Source organism: Octopus sinensis, linkage group LG1 (genome assembly GCF_006345805.1).
Source record: "Octopus sinensis linkage group LG1, ASM634580v1, whole genome shotgun sequence".
NCBI lineage: Eukaryota > Metazoa > Mollusca > Cephalopoda > Octopoda > Octopodidae > Octopus > Octopus sinensis.
Genome location: NC_042997.1, coordinates 32575528 through 32601075, shown reverse-complemented (window position 1 = coordinate 32601075; position 25548 = coordinate 32575528). Strand labels below are relative to the sequence as shown.

Here is a 25548-nt window from a genome sequence, read left to right as displayed (position 1 = left end):
GGGTAACTGGGGTTACACAGGATCAGTTGCCTTATGGGTTGGTGCAATAGGTTGGTATATAACAATTTCTGAACTAGTATTTGTTCTGTTTCTTTTCTTTTAGGTATGCCAGAGTAAAAGGCATTGCTTCTGCTTTCACTCATCATCTTTAGAGCATATGGGTCTGTGTGTATATGCTTTATTTTTACGTATGTTACTTTGGAATGTTATATTTCTTCTTAACGTTCTGAAGGAAGTGTAATAAATAAAATAGCATGTGAAAGGCCCTGCCTAAATCACCATACCTCTAGGTGAGCTGATGTCATATGAGTTTGTTCTGATATCCCAGTTGTAGGCAGTCAGAATTTGCAGTCGGATCAGAATTATTTGTAGAAATGCCTGCTTTCCTAATAATGTCGTGTACAGATTTTCCTTGGTAATTATAACAGTCACTACTACTAAGTTTGTTAAAAAAAGGGCTCTGCATTTACACTAGAATATTTGTTCTCTATAGTTTTCTTGTTAGTGAATTTATTGAAATTAAATAATGAAGCCACTTTGTCTTCTAAAATACCTACTATTTTAAACCTTTATCTTATTTCATTCAATCAACCACTTTTTATACTATGAAATCGACTAAAAATCCTCCTCCTCGTCATCAACATCATCATCATCATCACCATCCTCCTCCTCCACCTCTTTTCATCATCATCATCATCATCATTATCATCATCACCAGCACCATGCTCATCGCAAAATCATTTGCTCCATAATTTCCAGCGAACCTTACAGTCGCAGCCACCACATCAATAATATGCCTTAGAAAATCTTTAGAGATTTTCTTCAATCTCTGCTTTCTTTCAAAATTTCCTACTTGGAAAAAAAAAAAAAAAAAATCTATTTTACTATTTTCAAAATAAGAAACAAGGTCAAAACTGCTCATAACCGACAATTAATAGGTACTAGTACCCAATTAATATTGATTGAGAGAGAGAGAGAGAAATAATAAAAAAGGAAAGAAAACAGAAATTGAAAGTAGAGTTGAAATAATTACGGAAGAAGTAAAAATCAGATAAAAATAAATAAAAGAAAAATAAGCGAAATAAACACAAAAATAAGAAACAAAAAGGTGAGAGAGAAAGAAAAGGAAAAGAGAGAAAGAAAGAATAATGAGATTCTTTGTTAAATTAATGTTCTTAGCAACAGGAGCATAGTCTAACGACAGTCGAAACAATTTACGGCACATTCCTGTGTTGACAACGTGGATAAACTTGTAGAGAAGTCAGCTTGCAACCACGTAGTATCCACTTGTAAGATTAATTAGACAGTCTACATAAAGTTCAGTGCTGGTTCCAGCCTTGTATGTTGTATGATATTTTTATAATTATAATATAAAGGACTTTCGTAACGTCTTGGACCAAAAATGATCAAAGCTGTCATTCTTATAGGAGGACCGATGAAAGGTAAGAAAGAATATCTCAAGTAATTTATCATCACTCATCAGGGACGGTTCGAATACTTATGTTTTCTAGGTGCAAAAGCTTATTTATTAGCTTATTTTATTAACTATCATGTACGAGATAGTGAAGATGCCGACGACCGCTCGGTTCAAAGTCTCTCTTGACCAGAAATGGCCTGAACTCATTGCATGAACACCACCACCCTGTACATAATTCCATGTCCCCCTACATGGCCTTGCTTTTTGCTTTTTGAGTCAAATAATTAACTTAACACACACACACACACACACACACACATATATATATATATATATATATATATATATATATATATATATATATATATATATATATATAAATGGCCTGAACTCTTTGCATGAATGAATACCACCCTGTACATAACTCCATGTCCCCCTACATGGCCTTGCTTTTTGAGTCAAATAATTAACTTAACATATATATATATATATAAAGGGAAAATAAGTTCAAGCCTAACAGAGTATATTACCTACCCCACAGAAACCCTTAAAAGAAATACAAAGAAAAGGATCGGTTCAAAGTCTCTCTTGACCAGAAATGGCCTGAACTCTTTGCATGAACACACCATCCTGTACATAACTCCATGTCCCCCCCTATATGTCCTTGTTTTTTTTTGCTTTTTGAGTCAATTAATTAACTTAACTATGTCATGGATATTTGTAAATGTTTATAGCCATCACCTTCCTTAGTCGTTCGTCGAAGACGTAAGATTAAGCTGAAAAGTAATTTCTAAAAATTAAAATGAATACATCGTGTAATTGATTGTATATCGTTTTTAATTTATTTAATTAATAATAGGAGAACATGTTGAATAAATAGAAATAGTGTTGAAGTATTGTAGTTAGTTATACGCCCTAAATACTAAACCTTCCTTTCTTGATATAATTTTTATGGAGTCACACCCACTCCTTGAAAAAATGTTCTTTCATTAATTGTCTAAAAGATTGGGTTGCTTTTCTTTTTTTGTATTTCATCTAAAATTTGGCTTCTTCGAGTTTATACTTTAGTATTATTATTCAGTCCCAAGTCACAGTCTATTGAGCAGACCTGTGATTAAAGGCTAAAGGCGTTCCACCCGTACCCATCCTTTACAAATGATTTATATGTTCTTTAAAAAAAATAGACGTTTTCTTGATTTATTATTCCAACGCTCTTCCATCAAAGTATTATAATCATATCCTAAGTGTAAATCATATTCAGCTAATTTGTAAATAAATGAAATTAGCTTCTGTTTCGTTGACATACGGAATGTATTAACATACCGGACAAAATGCATAGCACCATTTCTTCCGGCTTTACGTTGAGTTCACATTCCATCGATGTCCACTTCGCCTTTAATCCTTTCAGAATTTCAAACTTTTTGTTTATATTAAGAATTATTATTATTATTTTGCGATACTATAGTCGTGTTTTAACTTTAGTTGAAGGAAGAAAATTTCAAGAGAGAATTAATTGTTATTGTCGGGCACTGTTGTTCAAGCTAATTCAAACACCCAGTCTTCAGCAAAGCGACAGTACTAAATCACCATTTGCTGTTGTTAAACGTCTCAGAACCAATGTTATTGTATCTTCTCAAACTATCTATTAAAGAAGGCACAAACATATATCTGAAATGTCCCAGAACTCTTCTACACTATTTCTGTTCATCCCACATTTCCCCAAGTACAATAGGCGTAACTGTAGTTATGTTGTACATACATACATTGCCATATTTTTCTATCGAAATAGCATGTTTCATGTGAAATGTCAACACTGGATCACCTTTCCAGTTATTTACAAAGTAACGAAGTATTTATATATATAAAAAAAAAAAAATTGTTCTACTATTATGTTTCCTCCTTTAGCTCTATAATTTATTGAAGATATTCGTAACTTTACGGAGATGTACTTGCATAGCAAGTGATTTGATCTGAGATCGTGTGCTGAAACGAAAACAAAAGCCATTCGATTCACTTCAACATTTTAAAGTTTAATTTGTCAAAATATTTTCGTCGCTTTAAGACCGCGACCTGTTCACTGACAAAAATTAAACTTAAATGTTGAAGTAAATCGAATGGCTTTTGTGTGTTTCTTAAATGGCTTCCACGCTGCAATTGTATTCGTAACTTTGCATATCTCATTGTGCTTTAACGAGTTGTGTGCAGAAATTATTTTGGCCGCTTCACCCGACCCTGCCGGATTTTCGAGGTGGGGCGTGGTAGTTTTTTAGTGGGGTGTCAGACTTGGGAGGATAAGTAGCAAGTCAAAACTCTCAGTAAAGTTTTAAGATTTCTTTTGAATATCTTCCTACGTTTTCAGTTCAAATACCGCCGAATTCGACTGCTTTTTTATCCTTTCGGGGGTCGATAAAATAAGTACCCGTCGAGCACTGAGGTTGATGTAATTGGTACTTCCCCACTTCCTTCAAAATTATTTCGTTTTTGCGCATTATACTTCGCCACTTGTCACCGACGGTGACGTGTCTGTCTATCCAGGTGTTGCGTAGTAAATGATCTTTTTTAAAGACTGTAAACTTATGTTTTGCATTCTTCTTACACATCCACGTATAGATATGCACCGCCAGGCGATACATATATATATATACAATAATATGTTACATTACTCGATAGTCAAGATAAAACTATAGAGTAATGTAACATATTATTGTATAGATAAATTTCCTCTATTTACATAATATTGAGGTCTCTTTCTTTTGTTATCTTACCGTTTTACCAATATATATATATATATATATATTATATTATATTAGAGACAAAACCACTATTATGCAAATCAAAGAAAGAAAGACTTAAGCCAATACATAAAATAATTTATATAAATTAAAATTTAACAATTATAAATAACCACTACGATCGTTTGGTGTCAGCACATCTTTGAGATTATATAGATTATTTATATTTTAAAAATATTGATTATATTTTAGGTTTTGAAACCACCTGAAGAATGTCTCAAAGATGTGCTGACATGAAACGATCGTAGTGGTTATTTATAATTGTTAAATTTTAATTTATATAAATTATTTTATGTATTGGCTTAAGTCTTTCTTTGTTTGATTTGCATAATAGTGGTTTTGTCTCTAATATAATATAATATAATATTTTACTATAAATTGGATTCAATCCTAAATCTGATTTTTCCCTGTAAATTAGGATTTATTCCCTAATGTTTATTATTATATATATATATATATATATATATATATATATATATCTGTGTGAGTGTATATAGCGAAATGTTGAAACGGTGAAAGTAAGAGAAAGAATAAGAAAGAAAAAATGTACAATTGCACGTATCTTATCCTGACAAGTATATCTTACTGCATTTTCAATCCATCGTCAATTTTACTCCGCAGTACGCCACCAAGTTTCAAAATAGGTGCTTAAAAATCTCTCCCTCCCATCCCCTCTTGCACTGTTATATTTAATTGTGTTGTATATATTTATAATTAATCAATATAATTAATCAGTAAAATAATTAATCACTTAATATAGCAGGAGGCTATCTTTCGTTTCGAAACTTCGCCTAACAGGATAAGTTACGCTCCATATGTAAGTATTGTATAGACCAGTGGTTTTCAACCAGGGTTCCGCTAGTTCAGTCCAAGGGTTCCGCAAGAAGTTACAAAACTGCTAAAATCGGCAGTAATTTTTAAGTCTCCTGTGCAGATATGTGTGCATAAGACTATTAAATTATTGCACAGGGGTTCCTCGGGCCAGTGGAATGTTTCCTTGGGGTTCCGCTCCAGCAAAAAGTTTAAAAAGCACTGGTATAGACCAATGTCCAAGACAAAGTTTTTCAATTAAACTACTACTATTACTATTTCATTTGGGGCTTCACACTGCCAACAACACCGACAGAAGTTGGCACTGATAGTATGCACTACAGAAGTAATTTAATCAAGTTTAGAAGCTGATCAATATCCAATAACTTCTTCATAGAAACATTGTTGAAGGTTTAGCACAGAACAATTAAGAGCTGTTTCGTTTTTGAAATTTTTTTTTTTTCATCCTTAATTAATGCAAATGAGCCTGATTTACCCACTTATTGAGTTCTATTTCTCCTTTAGTTATTGATTCCAAGCTAGCAATATGGTTGTTCTGAATATTGAGGTTTAAATATTTTGCATTTCAGAGCCTCTCCATTTTACTGTTCTCGGATAATAAAGTTGTGTCATCAGGGATTAAGAATATTAGGTCCATTAGCAGATGCTAAATGACAACCCCCCCCCTTGCCTTGCCCTTTTGCACCATCTTCATGTCTTTAGGAAATCTTCTCTAGTGTTGTTAATATAAAATTAAGGCAAAAATAAAAAGGTAGTATTTATGGTCGCAAATTTGCTTCAGATAAGCGTTGTGGCCTTGATATATTCCTTTCCCTGAGTTTTTAGCAGCCTCTTCATACAGAAGCAGCTGATATATAGAATTGGGACCTCTAGTTGATAGCCAAAGCCCCCTTTTGCTCAGCAGCATGCTCCCACTTAAGAAAGCTTGTGTTCATGTATGCCTTTGCAAGTCCTGTTTTTGATTTGTTTGGAAAAAGTTTGCAGCAAAAACAATTCACTACTTTTTTTGATATGATGTATCAACCCATGGATTTATAAAACTTTGGTTTGAAACTCTTAATAACTTGAACCAATCTTATGAAATATCTTTTGGGTTGTTGAATTAGGCATGCTGGCTTCTGTACTGCTTAAAATCTTTCTTATCTGTGTGACAACATTGTATTGCAGAAAGATGAAAAGGGAGTTGGGAGACACTATAAAGAACTTAAAGGCAATGAGCTGGCAGAAATGTTAGAATGCCAAGCGAAATGCTTAGTGGTATTTCGTCTGCCGTTACATTCTGAGTTCAAATTCCACTAAGGTCGACTTTACCTTTCATCCTTTCGGGGGTCGATTAAATAAGTACCTATTTCTTTATTACCCACAAGGGGCTAAACACAGAGGGGACAAACAAGGACAGACATAGGTATTAAGTCGATTACATCGACCCCAGTGCGTAACTGGTACTTAATTTATCGACCCTGGAATTTGAACTCACAACGTAACGCAGACGAAATACCTCTAAGCATTTCGCCTGGTGTGCTAACGTTTCTGCCAGCTCGCCGCCTTAAATAAGTACCAGTTACACACTGGAGTTAATGTAATTGACTTAACACCTTTGTTTGTCCCCTCTATGTTTAGCCCCCTGTGGGCAATAAAGAAATAAACTTTTAAACTTTTTAATATCAGGAGGGTGTAGATCACAACCAAACTCAGCTATGACTAGATCTTTAAACTATAGCATACTGATAACTGTACTCTGGTCTTGGAGGGCTTGCAAAGGCCATGGACACTGCCATTATCTCCAGAACAGTAAGTAAAAAAATAAGTAAATATTCCACAAGTCCAATGAGCTGTCATCTTGGCAGCTGTTTCAGCTTATAAGAAAATGGGTCTCATAAATTAACATTCAAAACTGTAGTCATCTGCCAACTTTTTCTGTTCATAATTCAAATCTTGCTTGAATTAGCTTTTTAACTAGTGAAAGTCAATGAATTAAAAACCAGTCATTCACTGGTGTGTTTCAGTCAACTCTCTTCCTAATTAATTTAGAGATTTCACCTATATGAGAAATCCTTATTGTATTTAATAAACTATGTGATACATTTTAATTTAAATAGTTCTTGAAAAGATTATTCTTATTGTTTTTATCAGGTACTCGGTTCCGGCCATTATCCTTGGATCTTCCAAAGCCCCTGTTTCCTGTAGCAGGATTTCCAATGATATATCACCATATTGCTGCCTGTTCCAAAGTTAGTGAATTATCTTATATTATATATACTTTATATACACACACACAACGTATATAGATATATACTATACATGTACATACATCCTCTTCATTCAACATCCATTTTTCATGCTGGCATAAATGAAACAGTTTGACAGGAACTGCCAAGTCAGAAGACTGCACCAAACTCTGTTGTCAGCTTTGGTATGATTTCTACAGCTGGATATATATATATATATATATATATATTACGGAGATGTACTTGCATAGCAAGTGATTTGATCTGAGATCGTGTGCTGGAACGAAAACAATTGCAGCGTGGAAGGTGTTTGTAAGCCATTTAAGAAACACACAAAAGCCATTCGATTCACTTCAACATTTAAGTTTAATTTGTCGAAATATTTTCGTCACTATAAGACTGCGACCTGTTCACTGACAAAAATCCGTACTAATGTTGAAGTGAATTGAACGGCTTTTGTTTGTTTCTTAAATGGCTTACAACACCTTCCACACTGCAATTGTTTATATATATATATATATATATATATATATAATGGATGGACAAATTGTCAGAGACAAGGAGAGACTTGTGAATCAGCCGGGGAGTTTTTCAACGAGTAAGTAACTGAAGTCTTCAAAATATATTTAACCCTTTAGTGTTTGCATTATTCTGCCAAAATTAATGCTTTTTCATCCACATTGTTTTGAACTAATCATGCATAATCTTGTAGTTTTGAGATTTTGATGAGGTAGCTGTTATTTTTAAAACGATATTGTACGGTTGGTGTGAGAGACCAGATCTGGCCAGTTTGAACATAAAACAGGCAGAATACTTTTGGCCGGATATGGCCGGTTTAAATGCTAAAGGGTTAACTTCATTATTTACAGATATTATTTTTAACTGACACTTTTATGAATGGAATACATATTTTGTTTCATTAAAAGAAAAGTAACCCTAGGGATTCTCAATGCCTCAGAACTTATCATTCCTGGGAAACAAACAAACAAACAACCAAAAAAAAAAAAAGCAAAAAAGAATCCCTGCTTCCTAGGAACAGATTCCAATTTTCATTTTTCATTTTCTTTACTCTCTTATTGTTGAGCATTGTACTTTGCTTGAAGCATTATGGTACAGAAGTAAACTCTATACTATAATGGAGAAAGCTGCTTATTAGTTAGGTATACTCTTTACTCTTTTACTTGTTTCAGTCATTTGACTCCGGCCATGCTGGAGCACCGCCTTTAGTCGAGCAAATCAACCCCGGGACTTATTCTTTGTAACCCAGTACTTATTCTATCGGTCTCTTTTGCCGAACCGCTAAGTGACGGGGACGTAAACACACCAGCATCGGTTGTCATGCAATGCTAGGGGACAAATACAGGCACACACATACATATATATATATATAATATATATATATATATGCATACATATATACGACAGGCTTCTTTCAGTTTCCGTCTACCAATCCACTCACAAGGCATTGGTCGGCCCGGGGCTATAGCAGAAGACACTTGCCCAAGGTGCCACGCAGTGGGACTGAACCCGGAACCATGTGGTTGGTAAACAAGCTACTTACCACACAGCCACTCCTGCGCCTATATGTAACAATAAGGCGGCGAGCTGGCAGAAACGTTAGCACACTGGACAAAATGCTTAGAGGTATTTCGCCCGTCGCTACGTACTGAGTTCAAATTCCGCCGAGGTCGACTTTGCCTTTCATCCTTTGGGGGTCGATAAATTAAGTACCAGTTACGCACTGGGGTTGATGTATTCGACTTAATCCGTTTGTCTGTCCTTGTTTGACCTCTCTGTGTCTAGCCCCTTGTGGGTAGTAAAGAAATAGAAATATATATGTAACAATTACTAAAAGTAATAAAAGAAAGCAATGTGGTACCAGTGCCAGTGGCACACAAGAATCCATCCGAACGTGGCCGTAGTCAGTACCGCTTGTGGTACCAGTGCCGGTGGCACACAAGAATCCATCCGAACGTGGCCGTAGTCAGTACCGCTTGTGGTACCAGTGCCGGTGGCACACAAGAATCCATCTGAACGTGGCCGTAGTCAGTACCGCATCACTGGCCATCCGATCGTGGCCGTTCGCCAGCCTCATCTAGCACCTGTGTCGGTGGCACATAAAAACACCATCCGAAGACCCGGCAAGACTAGTCAGGCCATAACCCATGGCCCCTACCTGGGACGTAGTCAGTCCACCTGTGCATACCTTCCTTCTTGTGACACTTGTGAAGACCTGTTGAGGCAAGTGAAAATCAAATCAAAACAAATCAAAATAGATGAACATCAATGGAATCTGTATCTTTGTGGTACCAGTGCCGGTGGCACACATGAGAACCATCCGAACGTGGCCGTAGCCAGTTCCGCATCGACCGGCCTCCGTGCTGTGGGCACGTAACAAACACCATCCGATTATGGCCGTTCTCCAGCCTCATCTGGCACCTGTGTCGGGGCACATAAAAAACACCTTCCGAAGACCCGGCAAGACTAGTCAGTCCACCTGTGCATACCTTCCTCCTTCTTGTGACACTTGTGAAGACCGGTTGAGGCAAGTGAAAATCAAATCAAATCAAATCAAATCAAATCAAAAACAAATAGATGACATCAATGGAATTTGTATCTTGTGGTACCAGTGCCTGTGGCACACAAGAAATCCATCAGTGCCGTAGTCAGTGCGGTGGGCACATGACAAACACCATCCGATCGTGGCCGTTCGCCAGCCTCATCTAGCACCTGTGTCGGTGGCACATAAAAACACCATCCGAAGACCCGGCAAGACTAGTCAGGCCATAACCCATGGCCCCTACCTGGGACGTAGTCAGTCCACCTGTGCATACCTTCCTTCTTGTGACACTTGTGAAGACCTGTTGAGGCAAGTGAAAATCAAATCAAATCAAATCAAAACAAATCAAAATAGATGAACATCAATGGAATTTGTATCTTTGTGGTACCAGTGCCGGTGGCACGTGGCACATAAGAAAACCATCCGAACGTGGCCGTAGCCAGTACCGCATCGACTGGCCTCCGTGCTGTGGGCACGTAACAAGCACCATCCGATCGTGGCCGTTTGCCAGCCTCATCTGGCACCTGTGTCGGTGGCACATAAAAACACCATCCGAGCGTGGCCGTCTGCCAGCCTCGTCTGGCACCTGTGTCGGTGGCACATAAAAACACCATCCGAGTGTGGCCGTCTGCCAGCCTCGTCTGGCACCTGTGTCGGTGGCACATAAAAAACACCATCCGAGCGTGGCCGTCTGCCAGCCTCGTCTGGCACCTGTGTCGGTGGCACATAAAAAACACCATCCGAGCGTGGCCGTTTGTCAGCCTCGTCTGGCACCTGTGTCGGTGGCACATAAAATCACCCACTACACTCTCGGAGTGGTTGGCGTTAGGAAGGGCATCCAGCTGTAGAAACACTGCCAGATCTGACTGGACTGGTGCAGCTTTCGGGCTCCCCAGACCCCAGTTGAACCGTCCAACCCATGCTAGCATGGAAAGCGGACGTTAAATGATGATGATGATGATGATATATATATATATATCACTGAAGATGTACAGAAAACAGATTCCATCACATGCCAGAGGAAGAAACTAGAAGTTAATAGCTTCCACTACCTAGACAACCAAGTCTATAGTGGGGGTGGTTGCTCTGAGAATATAGCTGCTAGAATAAGAATAACCTGGGCAAAGTTCAGGGAGCTCCTACCTCTGTTGGCAACTAAGGGCCTTTCGCTCAGGATGAAAGGGAGACTGTATGATGCATGTGTGCTAACTGCCATGCTACATGGTAGTGAAACATGGGCCATGACTGCTGAGGACATGCACAGGCTTGAAAGAAATGAAGCTAGTATGATCCGCTGGATGTGTAATGTGGATACACAACAGTGTAAGTACCCTGAGAGAAAAGTTGGGCATAAGAAGCATCAAATGTGGTGTACAAGAGAGACGACTATGCTGGTATGGTCGTGTGTTATGTATGGTTGAGGACAGCTGTGTGAAGAAGTGCCACTCCCTAACTCTGGAAGGAACCTGTAGAAGAGGTAGACCCAGGAAGACATAGGATGAGGTGATGAAGCATGACCTTCGAACATTGGGTCTCACAGAGGCAATGACAGGAGATGGAGACCTTTGGAGATATGCTTTGATTGAGAAAACCCAACAACTAAAGTGAGATCGCAGCCATGCATGTCTGACCCTGTTAAGAGTACCCCTGATGCGTTGGGCAATATGATATGCTTGAGAAGACCTGTTGAGTCAAGTAAAACCAATATTGTAGTTGTGGCCAATGCCCCCTGACTGGCTCCCATACCGATGGCACATAAAAAGTACCATCCAAACGTGGCCAATGCCAGTACCCCCTAACTGGCTCTTGTGCTGTTGCATGTAAAAAGCACCCACTACACTCTGAGTGGTTGGCGTTAGGAAGGGCATCTTGCTGTAGAAACATTGCCAGATCAGGTTGGAGCCTGGTGCAGCCACTGGCTCTCCAGAGCTCAGTCAATCCATCCAACCCATGCCAGCATGGAAAACGGACGTTAAATGATGAGGATGATGATGATATATATACTAGACTACCCATGGGTTACTGGGAAAGTCTGAATTTCCTAGCAATGGAGTTTTGTTTCACAGGTTTTTCCATGGGTATTTTCCAGGTTATTTTGTATGCTGTCAACGAATATGACATTGAAGTTATGCATAAACAGCTCCTTTCCCCCAAAAGGAAAGATTTGGCTGCTGTTTCTTGCACACCCTGCAACTATGTAACTGGTATCTTGGGTCCTTTATTGCAAATAGCTGTTACATGGTAGCAGGGTGTGCTAGAAATAGCAGCCAAATCTTTGGAGGTGAGATACGTTTAATGCACTCAAAAAAAACCTATGGGGAAAAAATTATTATACACAGAACATTAAAATATTGTCTGTTTAAAGAGAGCTAAAATATAAAAACTTATTGTACAAACAGCTTAGATTTTTGAAATTACATACATTTAAAAATAGTTCTAAGTAATTAAAATATTGTTTAACAAAAGCGAAAATAGAAACATACTGAAAAACAACAAATTGAATTTTTTCGTTGTCAAGTCAGTGTGTTAGAGTTTCTTCTCTTTCAGGATGAAGTTATGCACCATTTTGGGTATTTATACCCCCAAACCCTGAATATCTCAGTAACTACTACTCTGATTTACGTGAAACCTGTTTCATTCCATCCATATTAACATTTCAGGGTAAACTTAATTAAATGTTTTCCCATTATGTGCCAGTTTGGCTGGGTAACATTGCAAGCAAGCAAGGTTCAAACTGAGTTTTAAGGTATTATAGATAGATGTGTATTCACACACACACACTTGCAGTAGTGAATGGTAGGAAATGTACTCAGCCATAACTCATTGGATCTTTGCATATAATGCATCTTCAAATGTTCATTACAATAAACACAAAACAAACAAAAATTAACAATTGTTAGTGTTTTTGTGCCATCATGTATTCAGGAATCTGCAGATTCATTTATATACACAAGTACAGTTAGGGTAAAGGCTTCAACCAGTTAAAGAATGCATGCATATATGTGTATGTCATCATCATTTAACATCTGCTTTCCATGCTGGCATGGGTTGGACGGTTTGACTGAGGACTTAGTGAGCCAGAGGCTGTATCAGGCTCAGTCTGATCTGGCAATGTTTCTACTGCTGGATGCCCTTCCTAACACCAAGCCACTCCAAATGTAGTGGGTGCTTTTTACGTGCCACTGGCATGGGAGCCAGTCTGATGGCACTGGCAATGACCATGCTCGGATGTCGAATGTTGTTCTTCATGTGCCGGTGAAGCGATGCTGGCAACAATCACGCTCAAATGGTGCCACCAATTACATGGGAGTGCATTTTCCTTGCGGAACCCTGGTTGAAAACCACTGGTCTATACAATACTTACATATGGAGCGTAATTGTTTGACTGAGGACTAGTGAGCCAGAGGCTGTATCAGGCTCAGTCTGATCTGGCAATGTTTCTACTGCTGGATACCCTTCCTAACGCCAACCAGTCTGAGTGTAGTGGGTGCTTTTTACGTGCCACTGGCATGGGAGCCAGTCTGATGGCATTGGCAATGACCATGCTCGGATGTCGAATGTTGTTCTTCATGTGCCGGTGAGGTGATGCTGGCAACGATCACGCTCAAATGGTGCTTTTCACATGTCACCAGCATGGGAGCCAATCATGCTCGGATATGCTTTTGATGTTCCATTGGCATGAGTGCCAATCAGGTGGTACTGTGATCAGCCACATCAGCCATTTTGATTTGTTTACACTTACCTCAATAAGTCTTCTCAAGCAAATTTCATTATTCATACACTCATATAAATATGGTCTCCTGATCTATTAGAAATAAACTTCCTTCATATATATATCACATCCTGTGATCTTAAACAGTATAGAAAAATTGGAAAATGTACTCCCATGTATGTCATGACTGGAACACTTTTGATCATAAGTCTGCTCAATTAGGACTGACATGGGAATAAACAGCAGCAACAAATGTCACAGTTGAAGTGGTTTGTCTGCAAGCTGACTTGTTGGAATGTCTCTGCTCTAATTTGCACAGAGCAATTGATGATATAGAAACAATTTTCATACAAAGCAGGTAACCTAAATTACAGGTGCAGGAGTGGCTGTGTGGTAAGTAGCTTGCTAACCAACCACATGGTTCCAGGTTCAGTCCCACTGCGTGGCATCTTGGGCAAGTGTCTTCTGCTATAGCCCCGGGCCGACCAATGCCTTGTGAGTGGATTTGGTTGACGGAAACTGAAAGAAGCCTGTCGTATATATGTATATATATATATATCATCATCATCATCATCGTTTAGCGTCCGCTTTCCATGCTAGCATGGGTTGGACGGTTCTACTGGGGTCTGTGAAGCCAGAAGGCTGCACCAGGCTCCAGTCAAATCTGGCAGTGTTTCTACGGCTGGATGCCCTTCCTAACGCCAACCACTCCGTGAGTGTAGTGGGTGCTTTTTACGTGCCACCCGCACAGGTGCCAGACAGAGCTGGCAAACGGCCATGAACGGATGGTGCTTTTTATGTGCCACCGGCACTATGTGTTTGTGTGTCTGTGTTTGTCCCCCTAGCATTGCTTGACAACCAATGCTGGTGTGTTTATGTCCCCGTCACTTAGCGGTTCGGCAAAAGAGACCGATAGAATAAGTACTGGGCTTACAAAGAATAAGTCCCGGGGTCGATTTGCTCGACTAAAGGTGGTGCTCCAGCATGGCCGCAGTCAAATGACTGAAACAAGTAAAAGGGTAAAGAGAGTACTTAATTTTCTTCAAAATAACCGCAATTTCAATTTGCACTATAAAATTTTAATTTTGCCCTAGGCTGTCCCTAATCATCATCATTGTCTCTCTCCAAAGGTTTAGTTGGGTAGCAGGGCTGAGGCAGTTTACTTGACAACATCATCATCATTGAAGCTGATTTTCTACAGCTTGACCTTTCTGTAGCCAAGCAAGGTGATGTTTTTCAATGACCAGACATGTTTTTGCAGAATATTGGAAATGATAGACACACATGCATGCATAAACTTCTTTCAGTTTCCATCTATCAAATCTACTCACCAGACGTTGATCAACCTGGGGTTATAGTAGAAGACACTAGCCCAAGATGTCACTGTAGGACTAGACCTGAAAATGTGGTTGGGAAGCAAAGTTCGTAACCACACAGCCTTGCCTGTATATTGGATAATGTAGTTAATTCATGATGTTCAAAAACTATTGACTGCCTTCAGTCATGGCTGACCTAAGATCAGACAACAACAACAACAATAATAATAGGCGCGGGCATGGCTGTGTGGTTAGGGAGCTTGCTTTCTAACTACATGGTTTCGGGTTCAGTCCCACTGTGTGGCACTTTGTGTAGGTGTCTTCTACTATAGCCCCGAGTCGACCGAAGCTTTGTGATGGAATTCGGTAGGTGGAAGTTACTGCCTGCCGTGTGTGTATGTGTGCGTATAGCTGCTCAGTGCCTCTCCGGAAGAGAGAGAGAGGGAAGTAATTTTCTTTTTGTGATAGACCTAAAGATTAAAGATCTTAGTCCAGTAGCTCAACAGTGTTGTGTTGGGCCCTGAATGCAAAAGGCATGTGAAGGTTAGTGAGGAATGAAGTTAGTGTGCTCTGCCTGATGGGCAGTGTCGGTGTACAGGTGTGACAGAGCCTTATGATGTGTTCACCTGCTTCAGACAGCGTGACATAGACGATGTATTGAAGGGAGCAAGAGCATGGTGGTAAAAAAAAAGGGTGATCATGGCGAAAGGGTTGGAAAAGGGGAGAGAGTTATGTATATATATATTATATATATATATATATATATATACGACGGGCTTCTTTCAGTTTCCATCTACCAAATCCACTCACACAGCTTTGGTCGGCCCAAGGCTATAGTAGAAGACACTTGCCCAAAGTGCCACGCAGTGGGACTGAACCCGGAACCATGTGGTTCGTAAGCAAGCTACTTACCACACAGCCACTCCTATGCCACTGTATAAGAAGATTAAAATTTTTGTTGTCTTTGGTCAGTAAGTATTATTTCCTATTTGCTTTTATCTAGAAATCAGAGGAAATAACTATTATTCCCTCCAAACTTTGCTTTTGTGACCTGGACATCAACATTTTTGAAACTGACCTATTTTCCATTACATTTCAGACAGATTCAGCACTGAGTTGCTGAAGCAGAAATATCATTATAGCAAACATTCTGCTCAATGCCACAGATTTGCTTCTCAGTTAGTTAACCACTTAACCACTTGAACATGTCCTTTAATGGCTGACAATACGTGCATTTCTGATCATGAGCAGGAGTAGTGGGGTAGCATCATAGCCATGAGTTGGGAGGGATTCTTTGGGGTTTGAATAAATGTAACAAACGCAAAGTTTGAAGGAAATATTTGCAGTGGCTGTGTGGTTAACAGTTAAGTTTCTTGAAGTACTTCAACCCATTTTTCACTCTAACTACACTGATTGATTAAGCTGTATCACTACTACATCTATCTCTTCTTCTGACTGCATATCCATCCCTTCAGCCTGATACACTCATCTCTCCTTCTCATTACTCCATCTGTGTTACATGCTACTTTCGAACACACACACACACAGATACACACAGAGCAATCATTTCCGTTGCTTTCCTTTTAAATTCCCCATCCATCAGCATTTTGCACCTTGATGTCAACCTGCAGATACTGTTGAAACTCAACATCAATCTGATAAGCTTCAGTGAACCTCTAAACATCATAGGCTCTCTTCCTCCTTCTCCTCCTCCTAATCTTTATATATAAAAGTGAAGTTGTGTGTCTGTCTCCTACGATTTAGATTCCTAACTACTCCCACATTTTGCGGTGCAGTTTAACCAAAAGCGGGTATCTTATAGTCGTGATTCATATCGAGCCCTTCTGGGTATTAGCGCGCATCTACGATGAGTCTACGATTTAAAAAATAATTTACCATAATTTTTTTCCATTTTAATGCATTTTTTTCGCTATTATATAAGGGAAGTAACTCTCTAAAAATGTCTACGATGAGTCAACGATTTAAAAAAAAATTTACCATAATTTTTTTTTCCATTTTTAATGCATTTTTTTGCTATTTTTTGGCTAATGGTTGTAATAATATAGATTAAGAAGTATATATAAGAATAATGAACTTATTGTATACAGTGTTCAGGTGCACCACAACTTGTAAAAAGTGCATATAAAGCATATGCAGTAATGTACAAATGTCTGGAAAGCAAACAGTGTATGAGTCAGATACATGCTTGTGTGTTTATGGAGGGGAGAAAATCAGGTGTAGTGTTGGCGAATCTCAGGAAGCATGAAAGTTTTGAAGGATGCAGTGCTCCGACAACTAACAACTGATGCTGGCAGTTTGTTCCATGCTTCAGCAACTCTCAGCGTGAAAAGATGTTTCCAAAAGTCATGGGAGCTGTGCTGTTTTCTGACTTTGTAAACATGTCCACGGGTGTTAGACAGATGTAGTTTGAAAAGGTGCTCTTAGGAAGTTTATATAAGAATAACATGGGCTGTGACTGCTGAGGACATGCGTAAGCTCGTGAGGAATGAAGCCAGTATGCTCCGATGGATGTGTAATGTCAGTGTACATACTCGACAGAGCGTTAGCACCTTGAGAGAAATGTTGTACCTAAGAAGCATCAGTTGTGGTGTGCAAGAGAGACGATTGCGCTGGTATGGTCATGTGGCGAGAATGGATGAAGATAGGTGTGTGAGAAAGTGCCAATCCCTAGCAGTTGAGGGAACCCGTGGAAGAGGTAGACCCAGGAAAACCTGGGACGAGGTGGTGAAGCACGACCTTCGAACTTTAGGCCTCACTGAGGAAATGACCAGAGACCGAGACCTTTGGAAATATTCTGTACGTGAGAAGACCAGGCAGGACAAGTGAGCCCAGCCCACTTATGAATGCCTTTCCTCCCTTGGACACAAAGACCGGTTGAGGCAAGCGAAGTCGATATAGAACCTCATCCGACGACAGACACCCATCCCAACCCCCCATGCTTGCGAAGACATGTTGGGGCAAGCGAAATCGAAATCGAAACCGAATTGAACCAGCCAGGATCCCTGGCCTGGTGGTACGTAAAAAGCACTATCCGACTCGGGGCCGTGGCACGTAAAATACTCCAATGCGACCGTACGACAGGCACCCATGCCAACCCCCTTTGCTTGTGAAGACATGTTGGGGCAAGCGAAATCGAAATCGAATTGAACCAGCCAGTATCCCTGGTCTGGTGGTACGTAAAAAGCACTATCCGACTTGTGGCCGTGGCACGTAAAATACTCCAATGCGACCGTACGACAGGCACCCTTGCCAACCCCCTTTGCTTGTGAAGACATGTTGGGGCAAGCGAAATCGAAATCGAATTGAACCAGCCAGGATCCCTGGTCTGGTGGTACGTAAAAAGCACTATCCGACTCGTGGCCGATGCCAGCACCGCCTCGACTGGCTTCCGTGCCGGTGGCACATAAAATACACCAATCTGACCGTGGCCGTTGCCAGCCCCGCCTGGCACCTGTGCAGGTGGCACGTAAAAAGCACCCACTACACTCACGGAGTGGTTGGCGTTAGGAAGGGCATCCAGCTGTAGAAACATTGCCAAATTAGACTGGAGCCTGGTGCAGCCTTCTGGCCTCCCAGAACCCCGGTCGAACCGTCCAACCCATGCTAGCATGGAGAACGGACGTTAAACGACGATGATGATGATGATGAAACAAATACGAAATAAGACGTGTTGGCAGAATTTTTAGTGTGTTGGACAAACATGTTTAACATTATTTCTTTCAGCTCTTTATGTTCTGAATTTAAATTCTATCAAGTTTGACTTTGTCTTTCATCCATTCTGAGTCGATAAAATATGTACTGGTTGAACATTGGATTTAATTTAATCAACTGACCCCCACCTCCTACTAAATTTGCTGGCCTTATCCTAAAAAGTTGAAACCATTATAGTTAATCAAGAAGTTCAGAATGTGGTGTTTTTTTTCTTTTTTCTGGTTTAACTTCACAACACTTGACAGTTATATTTGGTATAACATTTACAATATTTAATTAAATACTTTGGTTAACATTTTATTTTCCATATTTTGCATTATCTTTCTTTTCTTTCTCTTTACCTTTAGGTGCCAAACTTGCAAGAGATTCTTCTAATTGGGTTCTACCGACATTTAGAGCCTCTCAAAAAGTTTATTGCAGAATGTCAACAAGAATTTAAAGTACAAATTCGGTATATTTAAGTTTCTTTCTGAAGTTCTGTCTATCCTTGATTTTCTTTTTCCTCTTCACTTTCTCTTAAATATATTGATATCAGCCTGCCTAAAAATGTTGTTATTATCTTAATAATAATAATAAAATAATAATAATAAAACATTGTGTACAGTGCTCAGGTGCACTACAACTCATCTAAACTGTATGTATAATCAGGTGTAGTTTCGGCAGATTTCGGAAAGCATGAGGGCCTTAAAGGATACAGTGTCATGGCAGTCAACAACTGATGCAGGCAGTTTGTTCCATGTTTCAGCAACTCTGAGCATGAAAAAATGTTTCCGAAAGTCATGAGAGCTGTGTTGTTTTCTGACTTTGTAGGCATGTCCATGTGTGTTAGACACATGGAGATCAAAAAGGTGTTCAGTGTTGTTGTTGGTGAGGTGGTTGATAACTTTGTGGGTGTTTACCAAGTCCGTCGCCAGACGCCGGAGCTTCAGTGAATCCATGCCCAGGGAAACAAGGCGCTCAGAGTATGGTAGGTGTCTGATGGAGGGTATGCGTTTGGTTGCACGTCTCTGAACAGATTCCTGGAGGTCAATGTTCTGAGCAAGATAGGGATTCCAAACTAATGAAGCGAATTCCAAGTGTGGTCGTACCATAGCTGTATACAGTTTTAAATAGATGGCTGGAGAGCGGCTAACAAAAGTCTTGCTGAGTGATGCCAAGACACCCTCGGCCTTCTTGACAATTTTAGAGATATTCTTTTGTATTATGTTCCTAGTACCATATTCATAATGATGGTCAGATATTTTTTTTAAAAACCTCTTAAGTTTTTATTTAGACTTACTACACATCTAAATGGATTGGGGACCATATCTCACTCATACATTATATATTTTTCTTTCATTTTTCTCTCACCTTTAGGTATCTCCTAGAATATACTGCCCTAGGAACTGCTGGTGGCTTGTTTCTTTTTCGAGACCAAATTCTAATTGATAATCCAAAAGCTTTCTTTGTAATGAATGCTGACGTTTGTGGAGATTTCCCTCTGCTAGAAATGTTGAACTTTCATAAGGAAAATCCTGCAGGATCATATGGAACTATTCTAGGTACCGAAGTGAGTCACTGTTTGTTTTCTTTCTTTGTCACCACTGTCTCCACAACTATCTCTGCTAATAGATTTGCTTTGCCATATTTTCATGATTTTCTTATATTTCCTTTTTCAAAAGCTCTTTGTCACTAGAAACATTCACATTGGTTTTTACTACTTATGCAATTCTAATTTGAACTAAATCTGTATTTAGTAGAAAATGACCATAATAAATAAGGGTTAGTTAGGATTATAAATATGATATTAAACCAGATGTAAGAAATGTTTTATGCTGTAAGGCTGCATTGATGTTAACTGCCTTCCGACAATGCCATGTAATTAAAAAAAAAATTTACATAATATAATTATTCTTAAAAGCTAGCAAAATTTTTAAACGGCTTGGCTTTGAAATAAGTACCAACACCAAAACTTGTATTTTATTCTTTTGATGATGATGATGATATTTTTATTAATTTCTGTAGATGAAAAGTGATCCTCCTCATCATCATGATTAGGTGTTTTTAAAGTTTGCTATTAGTTGCAAAAATAGACTTTAAAATTAAATCAACAAAAATATATTTCTCTATAATGGGTTTTCCTTCAAACATTATATGTCTTTCAGAAAGCCATGCTAGACTATCACCGCAATGTTATTTTTAGTTAGCATTTTATCATGCTTCATGGCAGAACACTCGATTTTTTATTACATCAATTCCATCAGTTGTCATGAATTGACATCAGGTGGTCTGGCAATATTACTTTTTCCCTACTGGGAAGTTGTAGGTAGAGGAACGTGTTGCTAGTCAGGCTGAGACAAGCAGAATTACGTCCCTTGTTCTTGAATTTAGAACAACCAATGGCTTTGCGGTTTTGAAGTCTTCTCTGTTAGTGGTCAGTACTCTTCCAATTTAATCTCACAAGAATTGTGCGTATTTTGGCCAATGAAAATTTCTCTAATTTTAGAAGCAAAACATACAGATATGGATGAGATATTTTTTTGTTCTATTAGAATTTATTTCATCTCTTTTCAACTCAAGTTTTAATTAAAAAATGTGAAATCTAGGAATGGAGTTTTTGTTTTCTAATCATGTTACTACTCCCTGGAGCAAAGATGGGAGAGGTATGCAGTGATATATGTATGGAAGATCCTGGAGAGGTTGGCTCCAAACTTTGGCATCAAGAGCTATACTAACCCCTGAACTGGATGTCATCGCACTGTTTTCCAAAGGTCTCAGCTATCCCAACTAGAGTTAGGACCATGCACTGCAGTAGTTTGGAATTCAAAGGATCTTCATGGAGATGTTTTCAAGAAACAACTTGATTTCCTGCTGTCCAAGGTCCCAGATGAACCTATATCACAGCAAGAAACTCAAAAGAGGGCAGCAGTGTCAAACTCCTTTCTTCACTAAAAGCCAATCGCATAAGAATGGCCATTTAAAAGGAAGGGGTAAGTCGATTTCATGGACCTCACAGTACTCAACTGGTACTTATCGATCCCGAAAGGATGAAGAGCAAAGTCACCCTCAGCAGAATTTGAACTCAGAACGCAAAGGCAGCGAGCTGGCAGAAACGTTAGCATGCCGGGCGAAATGCTTAGCGGTATTTTGTCTGTCGCTACATTCCGAGTTCAAATTCCACTGAGGTCGACTTTGCCTTTCTTCTTTTCGGGGTCGATTAAATGAGTACCAGTTATGCACTGGGGGTCAATATAATCGACTTAATCCGTTTGTCTCTCCATGCTTGTCCCCTCTGTGTGTAGCCCCTTGTGGGCAATAAAGAAATAAGAACGTAAAGCTGGATAAAATACCACTAAGCATTTTGTCCAATGTGCTAATGATTCGGCCACCTTGCCACCTTAATTGAATTAATGAAAAAAATTTAAAGTTGGTCTCTCTTTATAGATTGTTAGACATTTTTAAAATGGAAAATAAAAGCAAAACTGTTTTTAAAACTGATGATAAATATATTGTTGTATGTCAGCATTTTATGAGACATATTTAATTATTGCCAGATTTTTAAAATTTAATTTTCTTGATTTCTTCCATCAATTTCCAAGTGTTTTTTGGTTGTTTTATTATTACTATTTACTTTTTATTTCATATTTTCAGGCTACACGACAACAATCTTTAAGGTTTGGCTGCATGGTAGAAGGAAAAGCAACACATGAGGTTGGTAGTCAGTATGAATGTGTATGTGTATTATTGTGTTTGTGAGAAGTTTCCATGGGCTGTACAGCCTCTTATATAATAAAAACATAATCAATTGTAATATTATGAATATTTCTATAAGTCTTGTATCATGATAATCTTTGTTTTCTTTTTTTTTTCAACTACTCCACTGAAAAAATATGTAAGTTCACAAAGCTTAACCTATAGTTTGATAAGGCAGCGAGCTGGCAGAATCGTTAGCACGTCGGGTGAAATGCTTAGCGGTATTTCGTCTGCCGCTACGTTCTGAGTTCAAATTCCGCCGAGGTCGACTTTGCCTTTCATCCTTTCAGGGTCGATAAATAAAGTACCGGTTTCGCACTGGGGTCGTTGTAATCGACTTAATCCCTTTGTCTGTCCTTGTTTGGCCCCTTGTGGGCAATAAAGAAATATATAGTTTGATTGGTGAATGATTCATATTTTGTGCTGGTCACTGCATTATTTGCAATTAGTTTTTGTTTTTTATTTAGCTTCATGTCAGCTTGATAGAGCAGACCTCTGATCATTCTGTCTTTCCTTCAGATATTGTGTATTATCATCTATAGTGTGTCCTTGTTTTAAAATGGTAGGATATGATTTGAAGGAGATTTAGTTAGTATTTTTCACAACTTAAGTAACCTTAAAAAGGTTCCATCATTTGCTTTTGGTTATTTTTAAGTTTGTGGTTTTGTGAGGTGATAGTGGAGTCAAAATTTTGGTTCAGGCTTAGACTGAGCATTCCTACAACATAATTCCACTTTGCCATTTTGTGCTAGATTTTTACTAATTTGATATTGTTGTATCTTCAGAGGGTCATGAGGTCAATAATAAACACACTCACACTGGTTCTGTTTCACTTCTTATACTATTATAGTCAACTAATTAGTCATCAAACTACTTAGTAAATCTAATGTTTGATTACTTTAGTGAATCAGTCAATCAACTAGGTTCATCAGTCCTTTTGTTGCCATTCATAACTTCATAAAATCACCTTCCCTCTCTTCTCCAGGTCTGGATTAGAATAATAAAAGAAATGAAATACAGCTGGTGCATGTGTTCATTATTGGCGTAATGACTGAGCTGAGAGACACCAAAATCTGTTTCAATACATGATTTCAAATTAATACTCTTGCAAACCAAATACAAAATCAAAATAATTTGATATACTAATTATATTACTATTAATTAGTGTGAGGAAAAAAGTACCCCTTATTCTTTGAATATGCTTTATGTTCACCTTAAACTTCTGGTTGGTGTGTTTGGTCGGTGGATTGGGGTGAAAGATGAAATGTAAGTTATGATGACGTTGTAAAAGATTGTAGTTCTGGAGATGAAGGCTTAGGAAAGCTGTTTAATATGGAGTCTGTTTGGGTAAAACTCAGATATGTCCTTTGTTTGCAGTGTTCTTTGAAAACATGTTTGGCCTTGGAGAAATATTAACTTGGAAACAGGTGAGGGTTAGTGATAAGAAAGGCATTTGGCCACTTAAGATCTGTCAACAACTTCCATCTGATCCACGTGAGCATGAAAAAGTGGACTTCTAAAAAAAACAAAAAAAACCCCAAATATTTAGAACTATCTAAAATAGTTCTAAATGTTTGAAAATAAAATAAAGATGCTATAGGCGCAGGAGTGGCTGTGTGGTAAGTAGCTTGCTAACCAACCACATGGTTCCGGGTTCAGTCCCACTGCGTGGCATCTTGGGCAAGTGTCTTCTGCTATAGCCTCGGGCCGACCAATGCCTTGTGAGTGGATTTGGTAGACGGAAACTGAAAGAAGCCTGTCGTATATATGTATATATATATATAGATGTTTGTGTGTCTGTGTTTGTCCCCCTAGCATTGCTTGACAACCGATGCTGGTGTGTTTACGTCCCCGTCACTTAGCGGTTCGGCAAAAGAGACCGATAGAATAAGTACTGGGCTTACAAAGAATAAGTCCCGGGGTCGATTTGCTCGACTAAAGGCGGTGCTCCAGCATGGCCACAGTCAAATGACAGAAACAAGTAAAAAGAGTAAGATCAGGCTATGAATTTGGAGAGAGTTGAAGTTGCTGAAGTATTTCTTTGGATAGATGAATTATACCTTCCATTACCGTAATCTAGAATAGATGGGATTTAGAAAAATAACTTTTGCTGTTTTTAGCTGATCTTTAGAACGTAACATAATCAGCCTGTTCTGATATAAAATATGGAAGATTTTAAATTAGATTTGAATACTTTAAAAACTTATAGCTTTGTATCGTAGAAAAAGATGCAATGAAAGAGAGGTTTGTATGAAAAATTTAAATTAAATACTTGGTTTTATTTACAATTGTTTTCTTCTTTTTCTTTACATTGTAGGTCTTACATTATGTTGAAAAGCCAGAGACATTTATTAGTAATATCATAAACTGTGGGATATACCTCTTTAATCCAGAAATTTTCCAAGCAATAGAAACTGCCTTCAAGAAGAATGCCAAGGATAGCTATAAGTATGTATTTTTTAAACAGTGCAGTCTAAAGTTTATTAACATTTTTTTGCACATCTTGTTTTATATTTATTTTATATCTTTAATTTTTCAATTTTAGCATGGGTTAAATAGATCTGTAAATTTTGAAGTTTGCATGAAGTGTTTGCTCTCATATTTATGTATGCGAGTAGTATGGTTGTTTTTTGTTTTTTTTTTGTTTTGTTCTTTTCTCAACCAGATTGATACTGAGACAAAAGTTTACAATTTTTTTATCAATATCTCACAAGGATGTTAATTTGGATTGCAATTCTTTTGTAAATTATATTTTTAGTTTTCATAAGCTAAAATGTTCTCATTAAAAGTACAATTGGAAAAATTCAGTTTGATAAAAAGAATGTTTTTCTTTATTTTTTCTCTGTTTCCACTTGCAAATTTCAAAACAGAAGAACATGAATCTACCATCTTTGGTATTTCAACATCTCATCATCACTCAGTCTCTGAAACAACAGACTGACACTCATTGCTACGTACACATTTACACACACTCATATAATCACACTTAAGTCCATCTATATACATGCACACATAGGCACAGGATGGCTGCGTGTGTTTGTTTCAGGTTGTATCCCACTCTCTTTACTCTTTTATTCTTTTACTTGTTTCAGTCATTTGACTGCGGCCATGCTGGAGCACCGCCTTTAGTCGAGCAACTCGACCCTGGGACTTCTTCTTTTTGTAAGCCCAGTACTTATTCTATCGGTCTCTTTTTGCCGAACCGCTAAGTGACGGAGATGTAAACAC

The 25548-nt window shown here is 38.5% G+C and overlaps 1 protein-coding gene across 3 annotated transcripts in view; it reads left to right on the top strand.

Moving 5' to 3' along the window:
• The first annotated feature begins 1186 nt into the window (after positions 1 to 1186).
• Positions 1187 to 25548, top strand: part of LOC115218463 (mannose-1-phosphate guanyltransferase alpha-A) — a 42307-nt gene continuing 17945 nt past the window's right edge. Inside the window, exons 1-6 of one of the 3 annotated variants that reach the window (XM_036498759.1) lie at positions 1187 to 1442; positions 7174 to 7271; positions 18936 to 19039; positions 19945 to 20137; positions 22219 to 22278; positions 24638 to 24768. In XM_036498759.1, coding sequence (XP_036354652.1) covers positions 1403 to 1442; positions 7174 to 7271; positions 18936 to 19039; positions 19945 to 20137; positions 22219 to 22278; positions 24638 to 24768 — 626 coding nt within the window. In that variant the 5' untranslated portion in view covers positions 1187 to 1402. The remainder of the gene's footprint in view (positions 1443 to 7173; positions 7272 to 18935; positions 19040 to 19944; positions 20138 to 22218; positions 22279 to 24637; positions 24769 to 25548) is intronic. The other 2 variants (XM_036498774.1, XM_029788298.2) reach the window with 2 other exon arrangements.